Here is a 22,604-nt window from a genome sequence, read left to right as displayed (position 1 = left end):
ACCCATTTTATACACATCAGTGTATACATGTAAATCCCAATCTCTGAATTCATCATACCACCATCCCCACCCCCTGCCGTTTTCCCCCCTTGGTGTCCATACGTTTGTTCTCTACATGTGTGTCTCCATTTCTGCTCTGCAAACTGGTTCATCTTTACCATTTTTCTAGGTTCCAAATATATGTGTTAATATATGATATTTGTTCTTCTCTTTCTGACTTACTTCACTCTGTATGGCAGTCTCTAGATGCATCCACGTCTCTACAAATAACCCAATTTTGTTCCTTTTTATGGCTGAGTAATATTCCATTGTACATATGTACCATTTCCTCTTTAACCATTCGTCTGTTGATGGGCATTTAGGTTGCTTCCATGATCTGGCTATTGTAAATAGTACTGCAATGAACATTGGGGTGCATGTGGCTTTTTGAATTATGGTTTTCACTGGGTATATGCCCAGTAGTGGGATTGCTGGGTCCTATGGTAATTCTATTTTTAGTTTTTTAAGGAACCTCCATACTGTTCTCCATAGTGGCTGTATCAATTTACATTCCCACCAACAGTGCAAGACGGTCCCCTTTTCTCCACACCGTCTCCAGCATTTGTTGTTTGTAGATTTTCTGATGATGCCCATTCTAACTGGTGTGAGGTGATACCTCATTGTAGTTTTGATTTGCATTTCTCTAATAATTAATGATGTTGAGCAGCTTTTCATGTGCTTCTTGGCCAGCGGTATATCTTCTTTGGAGAAATGTCTATTTAGGTTTTCTGCCCATTTTTGGATTGGGTTGTTTGTTTTTTTAATATTGAGCTGCATGAGCTGTTTATATATTTTGGAAATTAATCATTTGTCAGTTGCTTCCTTTGCAAATATTTTCTCCCATTCTGAGGGTTGTCTTTTCATCTTGTTTATGGTTTCCTTTGCTGTGCAAAAGCTTTGAAGTTTCATTAGGTCCCATTTGTTTATTTTGGTATTTATTTCCATTACTCTAGGAAGTGGATCAAAAAATATCTTGCTGTGAATTATGTCGAAGAGTGTTCTTCCTATGTTTTCCTCTAAGAATTTTATAGTGTCTGGTCTTACATTTAGGTCTCTAATCCATTTTGAGTTTATTTTTGTGTATGGCATTAGGGAGTGTTCTAATTTCATTCTTTTACATGTAGCTGTCCAGTTTTCCCATCACCACTTATTGAAGAGACTGTCTTTTCTCCACTGTATATCCTTGCCTTCTTTGTCATAGATTAGTTGACCATAGGTGCGTGGGTTTATCTCTGGGCTTTCTATCCAGTTCCATTGACCTATATTTCTGTTTTTGTGCCAGTACCATATTGTCTTGATTACTGTGGCTTTGTAGTATAGGCTGAATTTAGGGAGTCTGATTCCTCCATCTCCGTTTTTTCCCCTCAAGACTGATTTGGCTATTCGGGGTCTTTTGTGTCTCTACACAAATTTTAAGCTTTTTTGTTCCAGTTCTGTAAAAAATGCCATTGGTAATTTGATAGGGATTGCATTGAATCTGTAGATTGCTTTGGGTAGTATAGCCATTTTCACAATATTGATTCTTCCAATCCAAGAACGTGGTATATCTCTCCATCTGTTGCTATCATCTTTAATTTCTTTCATCAGTGTCTTACAGTTTTCTGCATACAGGTCTTTGTCTCCCTAGGTAGGTTTATTCCTAGCTATTGTATTTTTTGGTTGCAGTGGTACATGGGAGTGTTTCCTTAATTTCTCTTTCAGATTTTTCATCATTAGTGTATAGGAATGCAAGAGATTTCTGTGCATTCATTTTGTGTCCTGCAACTTGACCAAGTTCACTGATTAGCTCTAGTAGTTTTCTGGTGCCATCTTTAGGATTCTCTCTGTAGAGTATCCTGTCATCTGCAAACAGTGACAGTTTTACTTCTTCTTTTTCAATTTGGATTCCTTTTATTGCTTTTTCTTCACTGATTGCTGTGGCTAGGACTTCCAAAACTATGTTGAAGAATAGTAGTGAGAGTGGACATCCTTGTCTTGTTCCTGATCTTAGAGGAAATGCTTTCAGTTTTTCACCATTGAGAATGATGTTTGCTGTGGCTTTGTCATATATGGCCTTTAGAATGTTGAAGTAGGCCCTCTATGCCCACTTTCTGGAGAGTTTTTATCATAAATCAGTGTTGAATTTTGTCAAAAGTGTTTTCTGCATCCATTGAGATGATCATATGGTTTTTCTTTTTCAATTTGTTAATATGGTGTATCACATTGATTGATTTGCATATATTGAAGAATCCTTGCCTTTCTGGGGTAAATCCCACTTGATCATGGTGTATGATCCTTTTCATGTGTTGTTGGATTCTGTTTGCTAGTATTTTGTTGAAGATTTTTGCATCTATATTCATCAGTGATATTGGTCTGTAATTTTCATTTTTTGTAGTGTCTTTGTCTGGTTTTGGTATCAGGGTGATGGTGGCCTCAGAGAATGAGTTTGGGAGTGTTCCTTCCTCTGCAATTTTTTGGAAGAGTTTGAGAAGGATGGGTGTTAGCTCGTCTCTAAATGTTTGATAGAATTCACCTGTGAAGCCTTCTGGTCCTGGACTTCTGTTTGTTGGAAGATTTTTAATCACAGTTTCAATTCCATTACTTGTGATTGGTCTGTTCATATTTTCTATTTCTTCCTGGTTCAGTCTTGAAAGGTTATAACTTTCTAAGAATTTGTTCATGTCTTCTAGGTTGTCCATTTTATTGGCATAGAGTTGCTTGTAGTTGTCTCTTAGGATGCTTTGTATTTCTGTGGTGTCTGTTGTAACTTCTTTTTCCTTTCTAATTTTATTGATTTGAGTCCTCTCCCTCTTTTTCTTGATGAGTCTGGCTAATGGTTTATCAATTTTGTTTAACTTCTCAAAGAACCAGCTTTTAGTTTTATTGATCTTTGCTATTGTTTTCTTTGTTTCTATTTCATTTATTTCTGCTCTGATCTTTATGATTTCTTTCCTTCTGCTCACTTTGGGTTTTGTTTGTTCTTCTTTCTCTAGTTCCTTTAGGTGTAACGTTAGATTGTTTATTTGAGATTTTTCTTGTTTCTTGAGGTGGGCTTCTATAGCTATAAACTTCCCTCTAAAACTATGGGATGCTTTTGCTGCATCCCATAGGTTTTGGATCGTCATGTTTTCATTGTCATTTGTCTCAAGGTATTTTTTGATTTCCTCTTTGATTTCTTCAGTGATCTCTTGGTTATTTAGTAACGTACTGTTTAGCCTCCGTGTGTTTGTGTTTTTTACAGGTTTTTCCCTGTAATTCATTTCTAATCTCATAGCGTTGTGGTCAGAAAAGATGCTTGATATGATTTTAATTTTCTTAAATTTCCTGAGGCTTGATTTTTGACCCAAGACGTGATCTATCCTGGAAAATGTTCCATGCGCACTTGAGAAGAAAGTGCAATCTGCTGTTTTTGGACGGAATGTCCTACAAATATCAATTAAATCTATCTGGTCTATTGTGTCATTTAAAGCTTGTGTTTCCTTATTAATTTTCTCTTTGGATGATCTGTCCATTGGTGTAAGTGAGGTGTTCAAGTCCCCCACTATTATTGTGTTACTGTTGATTTCCTCTTTTAGAGCTGTTAGCAGTTGCCTTATGTATTGAGGTGCTCCTATGCTGGGTGCATATATATTTATAATTGTTATATCTTCTTCTTGGATTGATCCCTTGATCATTACGTAGTGTCCTTCCTTGTCTCTTGTAACATTCTTTATTTTAAAGTCTAATTTATCTGATATGAGTATTGCTACTCCAGCTTTCCTTTGATTTCCATTTGCATGGAATATCTTTTTCCATCCCCTCACTTTCAGTCTGTATGTGTCCCTAGGTCTGAAGTGGGTCTCCTGTAGACAGCATATAGATGGTTCTTGTTTTTGTATCCTTTCAGCAACCCTGTGTCTTTTGGTTGGAGCATTTAATCCATTCGCGTTTAAGGTAACTATCGATATGTATGTTCCTATGACCATTTTCTTAATTGTTTTGGGTTTGTTTTTGTAGGTCCTTTTCTTCTCTTGTGTTTCCCACTTACAGAAGTTCCTTTAACATTTGTTGTAGAGCTGGTTTGGTGGTGCTCAATTCTCTTATCTTTTGCTTGTCTGTCAAGCTTTTGATTTCTCCATCGAATCTGAATGAGATCCTTGCTGGGTAGAGTAATCTTGGTTGTAGGTTCTTCCCTTTCATCACTTTAAGTATATCATGCCACTCCCTTCTGGCTTGTAGACTTTCTGCTGAGAAATCAGCTGGTAACCTTCTGGGAGTTCCCTTGTATGTTATTTGTCATTTTTCCCTTGCTGCTGTCAATAATTTTTCTTTAATTTTTGCCAAGTTGATTACTATGTGTCTCGGTGTGTTTCTCCTTGGGTTTCTCCTGTATGGGACTCTCTGTGCTTCCTGGACTTGGGTGGCTATTTCCTTTCCGATGTTAGGGAAGTTTTTGACTATAATCTCTTCAATATCTTCTCGGGTCCTGTCTCTCTCTCTTCTCCTTCTGGGACCCGTATAATGTGAACGTTGTTGTGTTTAATGTTGTCCCAGAGGTCTCTTAAGCTGTCTTCATTTCTTTTCATTCTTTTATCTTTATTCTGTTCCGCAGCAGTGAATTCCACCATTCTGTATTCCAGGTCACTTATCCGTTCTTTTGCCCCAGTTATTCTATTGATTCCTTCTAGTGTATTTTTTTTTCAGTTATTGTATTCTTCATCTCTGTTTGTTTGTTCTTGAATTCTTCTAGATCTTTGTTAAACGTTTCTTGCATCTTCTGGATCTTTGCCTCCATTCTTTTTCTGAGGTCCAGGATCATCTTCACTATCATTATTCTGAATTCTTTTTCTGGAAGATTGCCTCTCTCCATTTCATTTAGTTGTTTTTCTGGGGTTTTATCTTGTTCCTTCATCTGTTACATAGCCCTCTGCCTTTTCATCTTCGCTGTCTTTCTGTGGATATGGTTTTTGTTCCACAGGCTGCAGGATTGTAGTTCTTCTTGCTGCTGCTGTCTGCCCTCTGGTGGATGAGGCTATCTAAGAGGCTTGTGGAAGTTTCCTGATGGGAGGGACTGGTGCTGGGTAGAGCTGGCTCTTGCAATGGTGGGCAGAGCTCAGTAAAACTTTAATCTGCTTGTCTGCTGATGGGTGGGTTGGTTTCCCTCCCTGTTAGTTGTTTGGCCTGAGGTGACCCAACACTGGAGCCTACCCGGGCTCTTTGGTGGGGTTAATGGCATACTCTGGGAGGGCTCATGCCAAGGAATACTTCCCAGAACTTCTGCTGCCAGTGTCCTTGTCCCTTGGTGAGCCACAGCTGCCCCCCGCCTCTGCAGGTGACCCTCCAACACTAGCAGGTAGGTCTGGTTCAGTCTCCTATGGGGGTCACTGCTCCTTCCCCTGGGTCCCAATGCACACACTACTTTGTGTGTGCCCTCCAAGAGTGGAATCTCTCTTTCCCCCAGTCCTGCCAAAGTCCTGCAATCAAATCCCACTAGCCTTCAAAGTCTGATTCTCTAGGAATTCCTCCTCCCATTGCCAGACCCCCAGGTTGGGAAGCCCGATGTTGAGCTCAGAACCTTCACTCCAGTGGGTGGACTTCTGTGGTATAAGTGTTCTCCAGTTTGTGAGTCACCCACCCAGCAGTTATGGGATTTGATTTTATGGGGATTGCGCCCCTCCTACTGTCTCTTTGCGCCTTCTCCTTTGTCTTTGCATGTGGGGTATCTTTTTGGTGAGCTCCAGTGTCTTCCTGTCGATGATTGTTCAGCAGTTAGTTGTGATTCCAGTGTTCTCGAAAGAGGGAGTGAGAACATGTCCTTCTACTCCGCCATGTTGAACCAAATCTGACTACGGTTTTAAGCAGAATTATGCAGTGAGGCCAAAATTCATCAATGACCAATTGCTTTTTTATCAACTTTGTTGAGATATAATTTATGAACAAGATCAGTGGCCAATTTTAAAGTAGTTCTTTAAAACTTAAATTTTTTTTTTTTTTTTTGGATTTAGTTTCAGGAGGAAGGAAGTTGACTGGTAAATCCAAACATTCTGGGTGGAGAATTTTTGGTGAAATTCCCTATAAATGAACCAGCAGCTGCCTTCAGGGTTTGATAAAGGCCTCAGTGTTTGGAACACTGTGGGGTTCCTTCTCCCCATCTCCAGCTCTTTCTGGCTGGGTCCGGGTAGGTGTGAGAAGTGGTCACTGAAGCGACAGGAGTTGGGTGGAAATGCAAAGTGGGTGTGAAAGCATGAGGTGTACAAGGTGGCAGAGCTGAGCCCAAATCACACTGCCTCTCACTTGCTGTGCAAGCTGTAACAAGCTCCTGGGCATCTCTGAGCGTGCCTCAGTCTCCTCATCTGTAGAATGGCATCTGCCAGAAGACTGAGGTTTAAATAGCTAATGAGGGGACTTCCCTCATGGTGCAGTGGTTAAGAATCTGCCTGCCAATGCAGGGGACACGAGTTCGAGCCCTGGTCCAGGAAGATCCCACATGCTGTGGAGAAACTATGCCCGTGGGCCACAACTACTGAGCCTGCACTCTAGAGTCCGTGAGCCACAGCTACGGAAGCCCTCATGCTGCAACTACTGAAGCCCACGTGCCTAGAGCCCATGCTCTGCAGCAAGAGAAGCCACTGAAATGAGAAGCCCACGCACCGCAGTGAAGAGTAGCCCCTACTCACTGCAACTAGAGAAAGCCCGTGCACAGCAACGAAGACCCAATGCAGCCATAAATAAATACATTAAATAAGTAAATAAATAAATAAATAAGCTAATGCACCCAAAGCACCTGCACCGGGGCCTGAACATGGTAGGCACTTAATCAAATCTAATATTGTTCTTACAAGGCTAGAAACTTGCCAACCCTCCACTCCCTGGATCTGCACTCTTCACCATGCTGTGCTAACTGCCCATTTCTAACTACCCGGGTGGCTCCCCCCAGGCTCTACCTGAGAGCTGTCACCCTGTGTTGTGACCCCAAGGCCCCGACCCACTTGTCTCTGAGCCCTACCTGGTTTTTCAAGCTCTGGATCTCTCTCTGTTGGGCATCGTCCTCTTCATGCAGAACCTGAAACTTGGGCGGGATCACCCTCTCCTTCTGCCTGGAGGCAGCTGTTTCCAACAGCTTCTGCCTCAGGTTGGCCACTTGGTTCTGCAGGCTTGCTATCACGGTGTCTTTGTATTTAGATTCAAGTTCAAAATCGGAGAGACGGCTGACTTCTTTTCCCAGCAGCAGAATTATTTCATCCTGGGTGGAGGACAGATGGGAAATTTACTAGGTGTGGGTCTGGATGTAAGGCTGAGCCCATTTAAAGAAAGACAGGAAAAATATGGTATCATTCTTTGGGAAGGTGAGGGCAGGCAGGGAGGGAAAAAGCAGACTTTCAAGGCTATCTCTGTCACTTGGAAAATCTCATAGAGACAAGAATTGGGTTAAAATGATGTACTTGTATATAGACTCCTGTAATGGATGTCTGTACCTCACAGGTACGGAAACTTTCCTTTCCCCGAGAATTAGACTTTCATATTAAGAACAACCATCCCACTTGGGAACATTTGTTGCTAGAAAGTTTACTTAGAATGATTTCATTTATAATATACAGCCTAGCACACTGGGGACCTAGGAAAGGTACTTAGGAAAACAACATTCTGTTTGACCACTTTCTGCCTATAATGAGGGTTATTTGTTTTAACTTAAAACATTCTGAACTATTTGTTTTCCCTTTCCTCTCTTCTAATATTTCCTGCCTCTTTTGGCTATTCATGTATGAATTTTTTCCAGGTAACTCAATCTGGAAAGTAAATGAGACAGGAATACTGATTTATTTGCATGGGCTCATGTAAACTTTCGGCTGGAAAAACAAAATTGCTGGTAGACTTTACCCACAGGTATAATTCACCCTGTCCTCCATCTCTCCAGTGAAAAAGCTCTGCAGCCAAAGAATTGGTTAGGTTTTCCAAAAAAGGAAAAAAAAAATTCCCCCAAACTTCTCACCAGATGTTATCAATAAAATGTCAGAAAAACTGAAGAAGAAGAAGAAGAAGAAAAAATTCCCCAGAGGCCTTTTCCAAAGCAGTCACAGGAGGAGGTAAACGGGCAATTTCTGGGCCAGCTCATTCCCAGGAGAGCCGTCCAGTCAGCCTCACGACCTGCTAGCTCCGTGACCGGGGGAAGGACAGGGTCTCGCTCATGAGAAAGCCTGTCTGACATTGCCAGCTGCTGCCAGGGGCCTTCCTTTGGGTCCTTGTGAAAGTTGGTGGCAAAACTTCAAGAGAGAGCATCAGACATATTCCCTACTCCTGGGCAGTTTCCCCTGTTTCACCCTGTTATGATCAGCCAGGTGCTTATTCATTTTTCATGCAACAAACATTCATAGGGCAGCAACTAAGTGCCAGGCCCCGTGACAGTGCTGGAATATAAGAAGTTTGCAGAGGGCAGTGGACAGCTGTGGGTTCTGCTTTCCTGCTGAGGGTCCCTTTGCCCTTCTGGAGGGAGCGTTCCTCCTTCCATGGGGTCTGGGTAGGATTGTCAGTCATGTGCCCTGCTCCTTCCTGTCCCACCTCCCCATGTGCATGTGGCCCAAGCTGGTCAATCAGAGATTTCACACATCGATTACAGAGGGAGAGCATCTTGCCTTCTTTTGGATCATAAACTTTAAATATGTAGGCTTGTTTGCCTTAGTTTGTCTTTTCTGACACACAAAGCCAGCCTCATGTAGAAAGCCAGACTCTGAGGGAAACAGAGGGGAGAGGTTGGTAGTGGGGAGGTGTTCTGATGACATTATTCAAGCTCCTGGATCTAGCCATACCTGAAGCTAGTGGCCCTTTAAATTTTCCAATAAGTTGAGCTAATCGATGCTCCCCCTCAAGCTAATTTGTTTATTGTCACTTGAAGGAGTCCTGGCAAGTTAGGGTATAAACGACTTATAAAGAGAAAGAATTCTTTCTATTATAAATAGAAAAAATGATAAATGGCTTATAAACATTTTCTATAAATAGAAAAAATTATAGTGGTTGCACTATATTTCCGAGTTAAAATTGAGGCAGGTTGAAAAATGGCAACAAATACTTTGCAGTTTTGCCATCCAGTCTATTTCCCCACCCTCTAGTCTGGGCTGGCCCCGTGACTTGCTTTAACCAACGGAATGGAGTGGAAGTGATGCTGCATGATCTCCAGGCAAGTTCTTACAGGCTGTGCAGCTTCTGCTCTGGCCCCCTGGGAACCCCGAGACCACCGTGCTGTGATGAAAAACCACATGCACAAAGGGGCGCACCAGTCCAGGCATCCTGGCTGAGGCCCTAGATGTGGGAAGGAGGCCAATGGAGACGGACCACCAAACTGGCCAAGCCAGCGGCTGACTGAGGCCGCATGAGTGAGGCCAGGGGACGCGAGCAAAGGAACCTTCCAGGTCAACCCATAGATTCTGGGGAATAATGAGTTGCTGTTTGAAGCCGCTAAGTTTTGGGATGGCTTGTTACACAGTGATAAATACAGAATCTGAGTGTGGCTTCTCGCCTTTCTGCAACATTTTTCAGAGTCTGGTCCCAGGATGCCTGGGTTGGAACCCCCTGCCTCCTGAAGGTTTGGATTTCCGTGTCTGACAAGAACCCCAGGTAGGTCTGCTCCTCACAAACTCTGAGAATTGCTGCAGGAGCAGGCCCTGGCCCTGAAGGAAAGCGAGATATTATAGACTGCTTCTTTTAGAGTAACTTTCGAGTCGTGTCTAAGTGGGGAGAAATTGACCTGGGCCCTTCCCAGGATGGCTTGAATCCACCTGTTCTGCTCGCATCCCTGCTTTAAACCTCTCTGGTTCTTTAACGAGTCTCTTGGCCCAGGCCTCCCTGACTTCAGGGCTCAATTCCTCCTGCTAGGAACGTGTTTTTGCGTCACTGTCCCATCACTGAAGGTTGACCAAGTGATTACTGTGTGGGAGTTAGAAGTACCCGCTGAGAAGCTAACCAGACCTCGCTTTGAATCCTAACACTGCTCCTTGCATTGGGCAGCCGTGAACACATCACTGAACCTCTCTGAGCTTCAGTTTCCTCATCTGCAAAGTGAGGCTGATAAAATCTATTTTGAAGATGGTGAAGATTAACGAGCTAATAAATGTCAAGTGCACAGGACATGGCCCAGCACACAGTAGGTGCTCAGTACCTTGTAGTTGTAGATGTTATTTGGGATAAAATGAGCAGTGGCCAAACCTGGCTGAATGTCTTGGGAGGAAGAGGTGGTTTCTTGGAAGTAGGAAAAAGGGACAGTCCTTGAGACACAGAGAACAAGAGGCAGTGGCAATCTCTCCATGGTCCCTCTTGCTGCTGTAGCTCTGTGCTTCCCCGAGACCCCTCACCTTATCGTACTGGGCCAGGTCCTGGTCCACAAAAATTTCTCTGTAGGGCTCTGCCCCAGGAATTTCCTCGGCCACTGATTGTTCCGACAGTTCCGCCGCGTTGGTCCACACTAACACACAAGATCAACAGAGAATGCAGAGGAGACTGTGAGTTTCCCCAAAGTCTTAAAAAATATTTTCAGATTAACCTTCACATTCATGAGACTTATGCACTGAAAGCATTACAGGAGGACAGGAAAGGGTAAGAGCTGCCTCATTTCTCTTCCCCAGCATTAACTGCACTGATGCACTGTGGTGCGTCTCTTTCCAGACTTTTTTCTATGCCGCATAAGAGGTGATGACCTTGGGCAAGTCATTTGCTCTTTCTAAGCCTTCGTTTCCACATCCATAATTTAGGATCACTGATAGTCTCTGCTATAAAGGGCTATCTGGAGATTAAATAGAATAATGATATAGAGCAGGGGTTGGCAAACTATGGCCCTGCGGCCAAATCTGGCCTTCTGCCTATTTTTTTTTTTTTTTTTTTTTTTTTGTGGTACGCGGACCTCTCACTGTTGTGGTGTCTCCTGTTGTGGAGCACAGGCTCCGCGGCCGTGGCTCACGGGCCCAGCCGCTCCACGGCATGTGGGATCTTCCCGGACCGGGGCACGAACCTATGTCCCCTGCATCGGCAGGCAGACTCTCAACCACTGCGCCACCAGGGAAGCCCCCTGCCTATTTTTGTAAATAAAGTTTTATTGCAACACAGCCACAGTGATTGATTTACATATTATTTATGGCTGCTTCCCAGCTACAAAGGCAGAGCTGACTAGTTGCAGCACAGACCATGTGACCCACAAATCCTAAAGTATTTACTATCTGGCTCTTTACAGGAAAAGTTTGCTGACCCCTCAAGTAGAGCATTTAGCACTAAACATTAGCTATATATTTTTTATTGCAGTCATATCTTCTCAAAAAACAAAAATGCATTTACATGTCAGAGATTCTTATCCAGCTTACTTTTCAGCTAACAATATGAAAAACATCTTCCCATGTCAGTATTTGAGGCTGTACTGGGTTCTTTTCAAGGGTAGCATTGTGGTCCATTGTCCAAGTGTGCCAAACGTGTTTAACTAGGATCCACTTGATAGACATTTAAGCTTTCCTAATTTTTTTCTTATTTACCCCAATATTACAAGGCCTGTTTATATGACTTTCGGGGAGTATGGCATTGTGTTTGGGGGCCCCACTCTGTATCACATCAGACATCTCGCAATTCACTCACATCAACACTGAATGGTGTAGAAACCATTTTCTTGGTGTAGAAACGTTTGTAAAGATTTCTATAATTCTACTTGTGAAACCACTTGGGCCCAAGCAGCGTATTTTAAATTTCCAAGTGACTATGGTTTCTGGACAGTCACTGCACATTCTTATCTTCCTGTGAAGTGAGAAGCTGAACAAATTGTTTTCAGTGGTGATGAAACTTTAATGAGTATTAACATTAATGATGAATGAAGCACACACTGTCATGTTTGTGGACATTCATCATTTATTCATTTTGCTTCTGTATTTTTTTTTTTTTTTTTTTTTTTTTCTTTTTGCGGTATGCGGGCCTCTCACTGTTGTGGCCTCTCCCGTTGCGGAGCACAGGCTCCGGATGCGCAGGCCCAGCGGCCATGGCTCACGGGCCCAGCCGCTCCGCGGCATATGGGATCCTCCCAGACCGGGGCACGAACCCGTATCCCCTGCATCGGCAGGCGGACTCTCAACCACTGCGCCACCAGGGAGGCCCTGCTTCTGTATTTTTTATTTATGCATTTTAGAGTCAAAGATTCCTGCCCCCCAGCCAGGTCTCAAACCTCTTTGTGGACCCCAGAACCTCTAGTGGACATAGCTGATGGCCTGTGGTGCCCGGAGAATGCACAGCCTTGCGTGTTGAATGAGCAGCCCTGGCCACAGTGTTTCCTGGGGCACGAGGAACAGAAGGGCCTGGAACTTCAGCAGCTGCCCATTTTCTCTCCCTCCACCTCCCCAACTAGGTCCATGATTAGAAAACTTTTATTTGAAGCTCACTGCCCCCATCTGACTCTCTTGGATCCTGAGCAGCTAAGTCCTAACTGACTATAGCAGCAGTGCCTGATAGAGAAATAAAGGGAGCTACAGAATGCAATTTTCAATTTTCTAGTAGTCGCATTAAAAAGGTAAAAAGGAGAGATGAATTTTTTAATGGTCAATTTGATTTAACCCAATACATTAAAAAAACATCATTTCAACACGTAATCGACAAAAAATATGGAGATATTTTATATTCTTTTTCTTCGAGGCATGAAGCCTTTGAAATCTGGGGTTTATTTTACACTGATTGTGTATCTCAATTTGGAAACTGAATTTTCAGGAGGAAGACTTGATCTGTTTTCAGATTCCTCAAGAAATCGGCTCCCACTAGAGGAAGGTACTGCCTGGCCTGTGTCCCCAGGGAGGGCCACGGGGTCTGACCCTAAATGGGCCCCTGTCCAGTCTCAGCTTAGAGTTCTGGCATCTGATGCCATCTCTAGGGGTGACTCCGGCTGCCTCTGCAACCCTGTCGTGGCTGTCTTGAGGGACCCTTCCCCGCAAGATGATGGCCGGAGGGGGGACTTCATAAAACTTACAGAACAGGCTGATCGATGGGGTCCCTTTATTAGGGAAGGTGTGTTTACCGAAAGTCTTTGTGGGGCTAGAATTTGCTCTGAGACTCGCTTTCCTTACACCCAGGCAGGGAGGTGCTGGAGCAGTTACCCCTCACCTGCCCCAAACTTCTTTACCGGCTGCTGTTATTTATCAGAAAGAACCTAAGGGCCATGTATGACCAAACCGGCTTAACTCTAGCTGCCGGATCCTTCGGAGGTCCCAGTGGGGAGAAGCCCCAGGGAGGGTCGGGAGGGCTGGGGCGGTGGGAAGGCGGATATGGGGACGCAGGCACTTTAAGAATTTTCGGGCATGAGCTGTTGGCCAAAGGGCAGGGAAGTTACTTTAATATTTTAACAACCCCCAGCTGTCCTGGTGCGCTCCAATAATCACCAGTCTGCAGCAGGGGCAGTATGTGTGCACCTTAACTGTGTCTTTCAGACATTGTAAGTTGTAGATAAAAGTTAAATAACAATCATGGTTAGGTAATAACTTAATTTTTAAATTTTAATATTTAAAATTTAAATATTAAAATTATTAAAATATTAAAATTTAAATATTAAAATATTAAATATTTTAATATTTACTGAATGTTCGCTATGCACCTGGCGCTGCGCTCAGCACTTACACGCAGGATACGATTTCGTCTTCATAACAACCCAGTGAGATAGGCATTATTATTCCCATCTCCATTTTATACGTGAGAGGTATGAGGCACAGAGACGTCAAGTCATCTGCTCAAGGACACACAGCTGGTAAGTGGTAGAGTCAAGGGATGAACCTAAGTTTGTTGGATTCAGAGCCTATGCTTTTAACGACTATGTAGTCAATGTATTGAAGTGGGAAGATGTTTATGACATATTATTGAATTTTAAAAATCAGGTAGGGAATTCCTTGGCAGTCCAGTGGTTAGGATTCTGTGCTTCCACTGCAGGGGGCACAGGTTCCATCCCTGGCTGGGGAACAAAGATCCTGCAAGCTGAGTGGCACAGCCAAAAAAGGAAAAAAAAAGAAGGTTACCTATGTTAGGTTCATATGATCCCATTATTGTGAAAAATATATATATATATATGAATCAAGATGCTATTTTAATAAGTCACTCCACATATTTTCTTTTCTCAGTAATTCTTCCCCACCTCCCATGAGCTCTTGCCATTAAGATTTGGCCTTGGAGCTGACGTTTTATTGCCTTGTGGTACAGGAAGGATGAGTATTAACTAGAACAGGGTGAGTTTTCCCCCAGGCAAAACGATGTTCTGACTTTTGACAACGTCTGGAGACATTTTTGAGAACCACAGTTAGGGGTGGTGGTGGTGGTGTTGCTACTGGTATCTCTGGTGGGTAGGAGTCAGGGATGCTGCTAAACACCCTACAGTGGACAGGACAGATCCTACAACAAGGAGTTATGCGACCCACCTGTCACTGTGCCAAGATTGAGAAACCCTGACCTGATCTGCAGTAAATAAATCCTTGGCTTTGGGTTTTCAAATAGAATTTTTCAAGTCTAAAGCAAGGTGACAGTCTAACAGTAAACCAATTTAATTGGAAGGGCCCAGCTTTGCTAAGAGAGGAAAGAGCTTTCTCAGAACCCTTAAAAAGAGGTGTTTTCTGTCAAGAGACAGCATGGAGGACTGGAGCACAGAGTTTTCTCTGAAGCGTGGAGTAGAGAGGCCCAGACAGAAAGGAACTCCCCATGACACGGGAAGATGAAAGTCCCTTTCTGAGGATGGGGAGAGAGTCAGGGGAATGAGGGCAAACGTTTGGAAACATGAGACCTGGCTGAGAGGCTGAGGAGATAGAGCCCAGGTAGATGTGAGGGACTCTAAGCCATACGACTCTTCCTTCATTTCTCCAGGGGGAATCCAAGTCCTTTAGAGAAGCCCCAAGTTCAACATGGCACTGGAGAAACCGGTGATTACAGTGGAAAAATTTAAATGGCGGAGTGAAAAAAAGAAAAGAAACAGCCCATGTGCCATGTGTCCAAAGGACGCATTAAAAAAAAACCCCAAAAACCCTGTATATATGTTCATAAGACAGAACATGATGCATACAACAAAATGAATGAATCTCAGAAACACTATGCTGAGTGAAAAAAGCCTTCCACAAAGGAACATGTACTACATGGTTCTGTGTACTTGAGATTCTAGAACAGGAATATCTAATCCATGGCGGGAAAAGAATTCAGAAGAGTGGGTGCCTCTGGGGCCTGGGGCTGGGAATTGACTGGGGAGGGACATGAGGGAACTTTCTGGGGTGATGGTAATGTTCTATATCTTGATAGGAATTCGGGTTACATAGGTGTGCACGACTGGCAAAACTCAGTGAACACATTCAAGATCTACACCTTTCAGGGTGTGGTAGGCAGTCTCCAAGATGGCCCCACTGCTTCTTGTCTCTTGGTATTCAGACCCCTGCATCATCCTCTGCAATACTGGATGGACTTTATGTTAGTTAGCTTGGGCTGCCATAACAAAACACCACAGGAGGTCTTAACAAAAGAAATTCATTTTCTCACAGTTCTGGAGGCTGGCAGTCCAAGATCAAGGTGTGGGCAGGGTTAGGCCTCTCTCCTTGGCTTGCAGACGGCCACCTTCCTGCTGTGTCCTCACATGCCCTTTTCTCTGTGCACGTGCATCCCTGGCGTCTCTCTCTCTCTTCTTACAAGGACACCAGCCCTTGGATTAGGGCCCACCCAATCATCTCATTTGAACTTACTCATCTATTTCAATACACTATCTCCAAATATGGTCACATTCTGCGATATTGGGATTGAGGCCTCAGCATATGAATTTTGGGGGAATGCAATTCAGTCCGTAACAAAGCTTCTCTATGGAACCAAGGATATTGCAGAAATGACACAGTTTGATTCCTGAGGTTAGATCATAAAAGGCATTGCAGCTTCTTCCTCACTCTCTAGGACCACTTGTCTGGAGGAGCTGGCAGCTTGAGGATACTCAAGCAACGTATGGAGAGGTGCACTTAGTGAAGAACTGAGGCCTCTTACCAAAAGCCATGTGAGTGAACCATTCTAGAGGTGGGTCCTCCAGCCCCAGACAAGCCTCCGGAGGACCACAGCCCCAGCCAACACCATTACTGCAACTTCATGAAAAATCCTGAGCAAGAATCCCCCAGCTAAGCCATTCCCAACTTCCTGACGCAGAGAAACTATGAGATAATAAATGTTTACTGTTGTTTTAGGCCATTACATCCTGCAGTAATTTGTTATGCAACAATAAGTAGCAAATACAGGTTTGGGCACCAGGAGTGGTGGAAACTTTAACAAAAACCCTACAATGTGGAGTGGTTTGGGATGGAACAGTGGCCAGAAGCTGGAGGACTTTGGCCAAGGGTCTTTGAGAAAGCGTGAATAGTCTTAGTAGAAGCCCGATGGCCTTTGAGGAGGCAGTGAGGGAAGGGTTCCAGGAAAGTGAGGAAAATGTTACTGGGGTTAAGGGATCCTTGTCAGGTGGTGGCAGAAGGGTTCCTAACACGTTGCCTGTGGTCATGAGGAAGGTAGAAAATGTTTGTGATGAGGCTGAATGGTCTAGCTAGAGAGAGTCCCAGACAGAGTCTTGGAAGGTGCTGCCTGGTTACTTCTTGCTACTTATAGTGAAATGTGAGGGGGAGAGACAGTTAAAGGAAGGGCTGTTAAACCAGGGCAATGTTCTGGGCTTGAAAATTCCCTGCCTCTCCAGGTGGCAAATGAAATGTAAGAAACAGGTTCTGGGCAAAGATCAAATCAAGGGCACTCTCAAGAAAACACAGTCTAGAGAAGAAGCTGAGGGTGTGGTTGTAAAATCCTTTGTTAAGAATACAGATCCAGGGCAGTGTCCAGAAGAACCCTTCGGTCAAAGAACTGGGCTTCTAAGAAGCTTCTGTCCTTTGTCAGTCTTTGAAGAAGTCCATGGTGGAAGGGCTTGGGTCCAAAAAAGTCTGTGGGCGTGGTTTTTGCCTAATAGGATGAACCCCAATAAGAAGCACTGCCAACTCAGACTGACAGAGACCCACAAAAGTCAAAGAAGCGTCTGGACAACCAAGCTTCTACAGGCAGGAAGCAGGCTATAAAACTATGCAGCCACATCCATGGGACACCTTTCATAGGAAAGGGAGGACGACTCCGAAGGCGGAACTCAGGGACCAGCGGGCAGACCCAAGAGCCCTGGAAAGTCATTTCTGGACAAGAGTTGGACTGAAGCCCAATCAAGGAACTGCCGATATTTTCCCAGCTGGACTTCAGAACTGCTTTGGGCCAGGGACTCCTGTGTGTTTCCTGTTTTTCTTCTTTTGGAACAAGAGGAGTGTATGTAGCAGTTATGCTATGTCTGTCCCACCAATATATGCTGGGTGTATGAGGGACAGACCCTTTGTTCAGAGGTCTTCAGATTTCTGGAAGTAGTACTTGATGAGCTGAATGTAAGGTACTACACCCATGAGCCCCATCTGTACCTGGACTTGATTTAGATGAGATTCTGGAATTTGAGCCGATGCTGTTACTGGGGTGAGATTTTGGGGGGCCTCGGGAGAGAGGAGGAGGAGTGTGAATCATTGAGGACCCGAGGGCAGGCTGTGGTAGCCGGCCTCCAAGATGACTGCTGATAATCCCCACCTCCTGGTCTTCAGGCCCATGTGTAGTCTTCTCCCACACTGGAGGGTGACGCCCTGTGTAACCAGCAGGATATTGCAGCAATGACAGAGCATGACTTCTGAGGCTTAGTCACAAGAGATGTTGCCACTTCCATCTTGTCCTCCAGGATCACTTGCTCAGGAGGAGCAGCTGCCGTGTCATGGGAATGCTCGAGCCACTCTCTGGGGAGGCCCATGTGGTGAGGAGCCAGGGCCTCCTGCTGACAGCCATGTGAGCACGCCATCTTGGAAGTGGATCCTGCGGCCCAGGTCAAGCCTTCAGATGACTGCAGCCTTACGAGGGACCCTGAGCCACAGCCGTCCTGCTAAGCTGCTGCCAAATTCCTGACCCACAGAAACCGTATAGATGATAACACATGTTTGATTTTTGCTTTAGGCTGCTACGTTTGGGGAGAATTTGTTATGCAATCATGATAACTAATACACATTGTGTGTTCATTTTACATGAAGGAGACAAAAATGTTGAATTCTAGTTAATGGTATATGTGCTAAAGCATTTAGGGGGAGGACTACAGATGTGTGCTATTTATTTTGAAATGCATCCAAAAAATAAGATGGATTAATGCAGGACAAGAAGGATGGGTAGACAGAAATGTAATAAAGAGTACAGCAAAGTGTTAGCGGTAGAATTAGGAGGAGAGCTGTCTCTGTAAAATTCTTTTTGCTTTGCTGTATGTTTGAAAGTTTTCACATTAAAATGCTGGGGGGAAATGGCTGAGTAATTTCTTAACTTGGGTCGTAGGTACATGAGCATTCCTTAGATGATGATGATGATTATGTAAACTGCAGAGATACCTTTCATTTGCCCCTTAGTCTGTATATTTCAGAATAATAACTATTATTTGAATGGCTGAGGGAAGTGACTAGGTGAGTGGTCCTGAGTGAGACCAGGGAAGGGTGTGGAGGCATCGAGAGACCTGGGGACTCAGAGGGGTCTGGGGCTGGGATGCAGAAAACAGAGAATGGGACCTTCACACCAGTGGCCACAGAAGAAACCTGCAAATCATGCCAGGGACTAAGTCGAGCCAGCTACTCTGCCAGTAAGGCTGGCAAGGCCGAGAGGATGGTGACAGACAGGAAGTCTCCTCCCCAAATGCCATGAGGCCTTCTCGGGGGGAGGGGGGAGAAGGAAACCCTGATGGCTGTGTGTTCCCAAAGTGACCAGGCTGTGAGTGACAGTCACTGAGATAACCAGCCTTAAATTTGACTGAAAAGCGTTAGATTAGATTAGATTGAATACATAACCTCCGGAGAAGTAATTTTCTCCATAAGCCTCAGTCTCCTCTTACCTGTAAAATGGTAATAAGATATTTAAAAACCTCTTAAGGCAAGAGGGATTTCAGTTACCAATATGTCTGTACATCTGAGTCGAAGTATATAAATTTAGATTCTGATACACATTCATATATATTCATATATATGTACAAACACACACACACACACACACACACTCACCACAGAGGTACTGATGTGTGCAGATGGGCAGACCACAGTCTTGGAGGAGTTTGTACCAAAAAGTCAACAGGGAGAATTCTGGTGATAAGGGTGACAGCTTATCTTTTACTGTTTTCTAACTTTCTGCTTATCCCAATTTTTTCACATTTGATTATGTTCTACTTCAGAACCAGAGAACATAAGCAAAGGCCAGAGAAAGACAAATATCATACCATATTGCTTATATGTGGAATCTAAAAAAAGGTACAAATGAACTTATCTACAAAACAGAGATAGAGTTACAGATGTAGAAAATAAACTTATCGTTACCGGGAATAAGAGGGGGGAGGGATAAATTGGAAGAGAGGGATTGACATACACAATACTATAAATAAAGGAGATAACTAAGGACGACCTACTGGATAGCACAGGGAACTCTCCTCAATACTCTGTAATGGTCTATATGGGAAAAGAATCTAAAAAAGAGTGGATACATGTATATGTTGAACAGATTCAGTGTGCTGCATACCTGAAACTAACACAACACTGTAAATCAACTGCACCTCAATAAAAATTTTTAAAAAAAGGGGAAAGCAGAAACTGAGACCCATCCTCCTAGCAAAAGCCCCTCCCCTAAGCCACCAAGGAAGTGCCCATGAGTACCTTGCCTGATGATGGGAACGCTGTGGGCGGCTCTGTCCACCTCGAAGGAGAACATCTTCTTGCTGGCACTCATGGGCTGCCTGTGGGAGGCTGGTGGGACCATGGGGGGCTCGGGGGACCCCTGCGACCAGCTCCTCTGCACTGGCGCTGTCCAGATGCCCGGGTAGAAGGGGGTCTGTGTTGGTGAGGGTGACTGGTTCAGTTGCTGGGTGGCCCAAGGTGGCTGTGGCCTTGGCCAAGGTGCTGGGCCCCTCACCCATGGGAAGGAGACCTGCAGGGGCAGACAAGAGGGTCAGGGGAGGTTACGAGCAGCTGGGGTGGTCTTCACCTTTCTGTCCCGGCGACATAATTGCTGCCCTAGATTTCGGCGTATAAGTCACTTCTCCCAGGAAGCCCTCCCAGACTCCCCAAATTTGGGATGTTGGTCCCCACCATAGGTCACCTTGCACACTATCGCACCACCATTTATTGGGTGCAGCCTTCGTGCCAGGCACCCAGTCAAGAGATTCACATGCATTACCTCATTTAATACCCCTGATGCTCTGTGACGAGCCCGAGGCTGAGCAAGACCTAGTGACTTTCCCAGGATCACAGATTTGGCAGTGAGCTTCTGAGCTGGTACAACGCCACCTCTGAGCTCTGAGAGGCTGACAGCTTTTTGTCTACCTTGCTCAGCACCGTATCCTCAGCTCCTAGAATAAACCCTTGGCACATACACAGTAGGTCCTTAAATACTGGTTGAAAGAATGAACACATCTCCGAGATTCAAGCCCAGCTCTCCAGGACACACACGTCCACACTGTGTGTCTCCCTGGCACTCCCATTCCACCTGTTCCCCGAAGCCGAGAGCTCTGGGGTGGCAGGCACCCCAACTGGCTCGCACCCCAACTGGCTCATTAACCTGTGATCCTCAACATCTGCCACATCTGATTCTTGGCAGACGCTCCATAAATATCTATTGAGGGAACCTTTTTTCATCTGATCCAGCGGAAGATGTCTGTAGCTACTTTCATTAGAGAGCACATCAAAATCCATCTATACCGGGAGAAGCAAATGCTGAGAGGTGCTGACACCTGGCTTTGTCTTGGTTAATGCTGTTGTGGCCGTCCCTCCCCGAGCCTAGTGGTTAAACCGTGACATCGTGAATGCTACCATTTACTGTAATTACTCACCGATTTCTCGCGATAGCCCTGAAGGGGAGGAGCTCTCCTTATTCCTAGCTTACAAATGAGGCTTGGAGAGGTTAAGGACTTCACCAAGCTCAGGTGGTGGTGGAGAGGGTGGTGGGACTGGGGTTCTGGAAAGCTCTTTCCCTCTCTGTCTCTCTCTCCCTTCTCTGCCCCGCCCCCAGTCTCTTGGCAGAAAAAAACACACTTTTCAAGGAAGAAGCTAAGTTCAAAGGTTTGCCGCCTGTGGCGGTCACGTTTCTCTTTCTGCAGACTGCAGACACGTAATGAGAAACAGGACAGAATGCTTCCGAAATAGGAGCACTGGCAGACAGAACTTCCTATAGCTCCAGCTGGATTGTATTCAAGAGGAAGGTTCTCCACTCACTCAGGTTCCCAAACCAGTCTTTTAGCTACAGTCTTTCCCAGCCAAGTCAAGAATCCGGTGAATTCCCCTGAAGACTTTTTTGGAGTCAGGGAGAACACTGTTCGGGAAAATCAAACTCCAATTGCCTGGCGACACCTGGCCCAGCATTTATGATGACACTGGCCCCGTTGAAACCTGTCTCAGGAACGGACTTGGCAGTGTTCCAGAACTCTGTTACCTTATGTGAAGATTCGAATTTCTCTCCACTGTGGGCACCTCGGTCTCCACCTAAGCTTTCTTCCTTTCTCTCCTTTCAGAAGCTGAGGTGTCCTGCTCCTGCCTTGCACTCACTTCTCCATCCATCCGATCCCTTCCCGTCCTCTCCTCTGGGGCTGTCTTGCCTCAATCATTCCTACAACCTTTCCTCATCGATTTAATAAAGATTTATCGAATGAAAGGGCTGAAGGTGGGAAGGGGGAAATTTGAATATGTTTTACCCCCGCCTGAGAGAAAACAAATCGAGAGACCACGGGTAGTGTGGAGGAATTCCCTTTTGTGCTGGGATGCTCAGGTAGATGTGCCTCACTGCCCACTAACTGCCAGGGTGCTAAAGGGAGTGCTCATATCTCATGCCTCAAGTGGTTCACTGCCGTAGTGGACAGGCCGCAACCCACCTGGCTCTTCTGGAAATTCCAGGAATCTCCCTCCCAATCTGTCGGCCCATTGCTGTGGGTGGGGCTAAGCAATCAACCAATCACACTCCCTGGACATACTGATTGGTTCAGTGGTGGGGCAAGTGATCCAATCAGAGCCAAGGAGAACCAAGAAGACTTGGCTGGACACCAGGATCTGGAGTGACCTGGTGGGACTTCAGAATGCAGCCAGCATGAGGGAGTGGAGCCCAGACATGGAGAGAGGGAAGCTGTTTATTTATTTTTCAGATTGTGGTAAATAACCTGCAACATAAAATTTATCATCTTAGCCATTTTAAAGTATACAGTTCAGTGGTGTTAAGTATAGTCACATTTCTGTGAGATGGATCTCCAGAACTTTTTCGTCTTGCAAAACGTAAACTCTATTAACCATTAGACAACAACTCCCCATTCCCTCCGCCACCCAGCCCGTGGTGACCAACATTCTGTCTCTATGAATTGGACTACTCTAAGTACCAAGTACCTCAAATAAGTGAAATCACATGGTACCTGTCTTTTTGTGACTGGCGTATTTCACTTAGCATAATGCCCTCAAGGTTCATCCATGTTGTAACATGTCAGAATTTCCTTCTTTTATTTTATTATTTTTTTTTGTGTGTGGTAGGCGGGCCTCTCACTGCTGTGGCCT

General features: G+C 44.7%; 2 protein-coding genes across 2 annotated transcripts in view; both read right to left on the bottom strand.

The window, feature by feature from the left end:
* The window catches only part of LOC309808893 (forkhead-associated domain-containing protein 1-like), a gene marked incomplete at both ends in the record, with an annotated part of 407,547 nt that overhangs the window by 45,439 nt on the left and 339,504 nt on the right, over positions 1 to 22,604 (bottom strand). The gene's annotated exons all lie outside the window — the stretch shown is intronic.
* Positions 1 to 22,604, bottom strand: part of LOC309808072 (forkhead-associated domain-containing protein 1-like) — a gene marked incomplete at both ends in the record, with an annotated part of 74,417 nt that overhangs the window by 18,845 nt on the left and 32,968 nt on the right. The window contains 3 exons of the mRNA XM_082628079.1: positions 7,004 to 7,240; positions 10,341 to 10,450; positions 19,731 to 20,001. Coding sequence (XP_082484205.1) covers positions 7,004 to 7,240; positions 10,341 to 10,450; positions 19,731 to 20,001 — 618 coding nt within the window. The remainder of the gene's footprint in view (positions 1 to 7,003; positions 7,241 to 10,340; positions 10,451 to 19,730; positions 20,002 to 22,604) is intronic.

Source organism: Mesoplodon mirus, assembly GCF_964341445.2.
Source record: "Mesoplodon mirus genome assembly, chromosome: 7".
NCBI classification, from domain to species: Eukaryota; Metazoa; Chordata; class Mammalia; order Artiodactyla; family Ziphiidae; genus Mesoplodon; species Mesoplodon mirus.
Note: the sequence above shows the minus strand (reverse complement) of the source record. Positions and strands in the feature narration are given on the sequence as shown.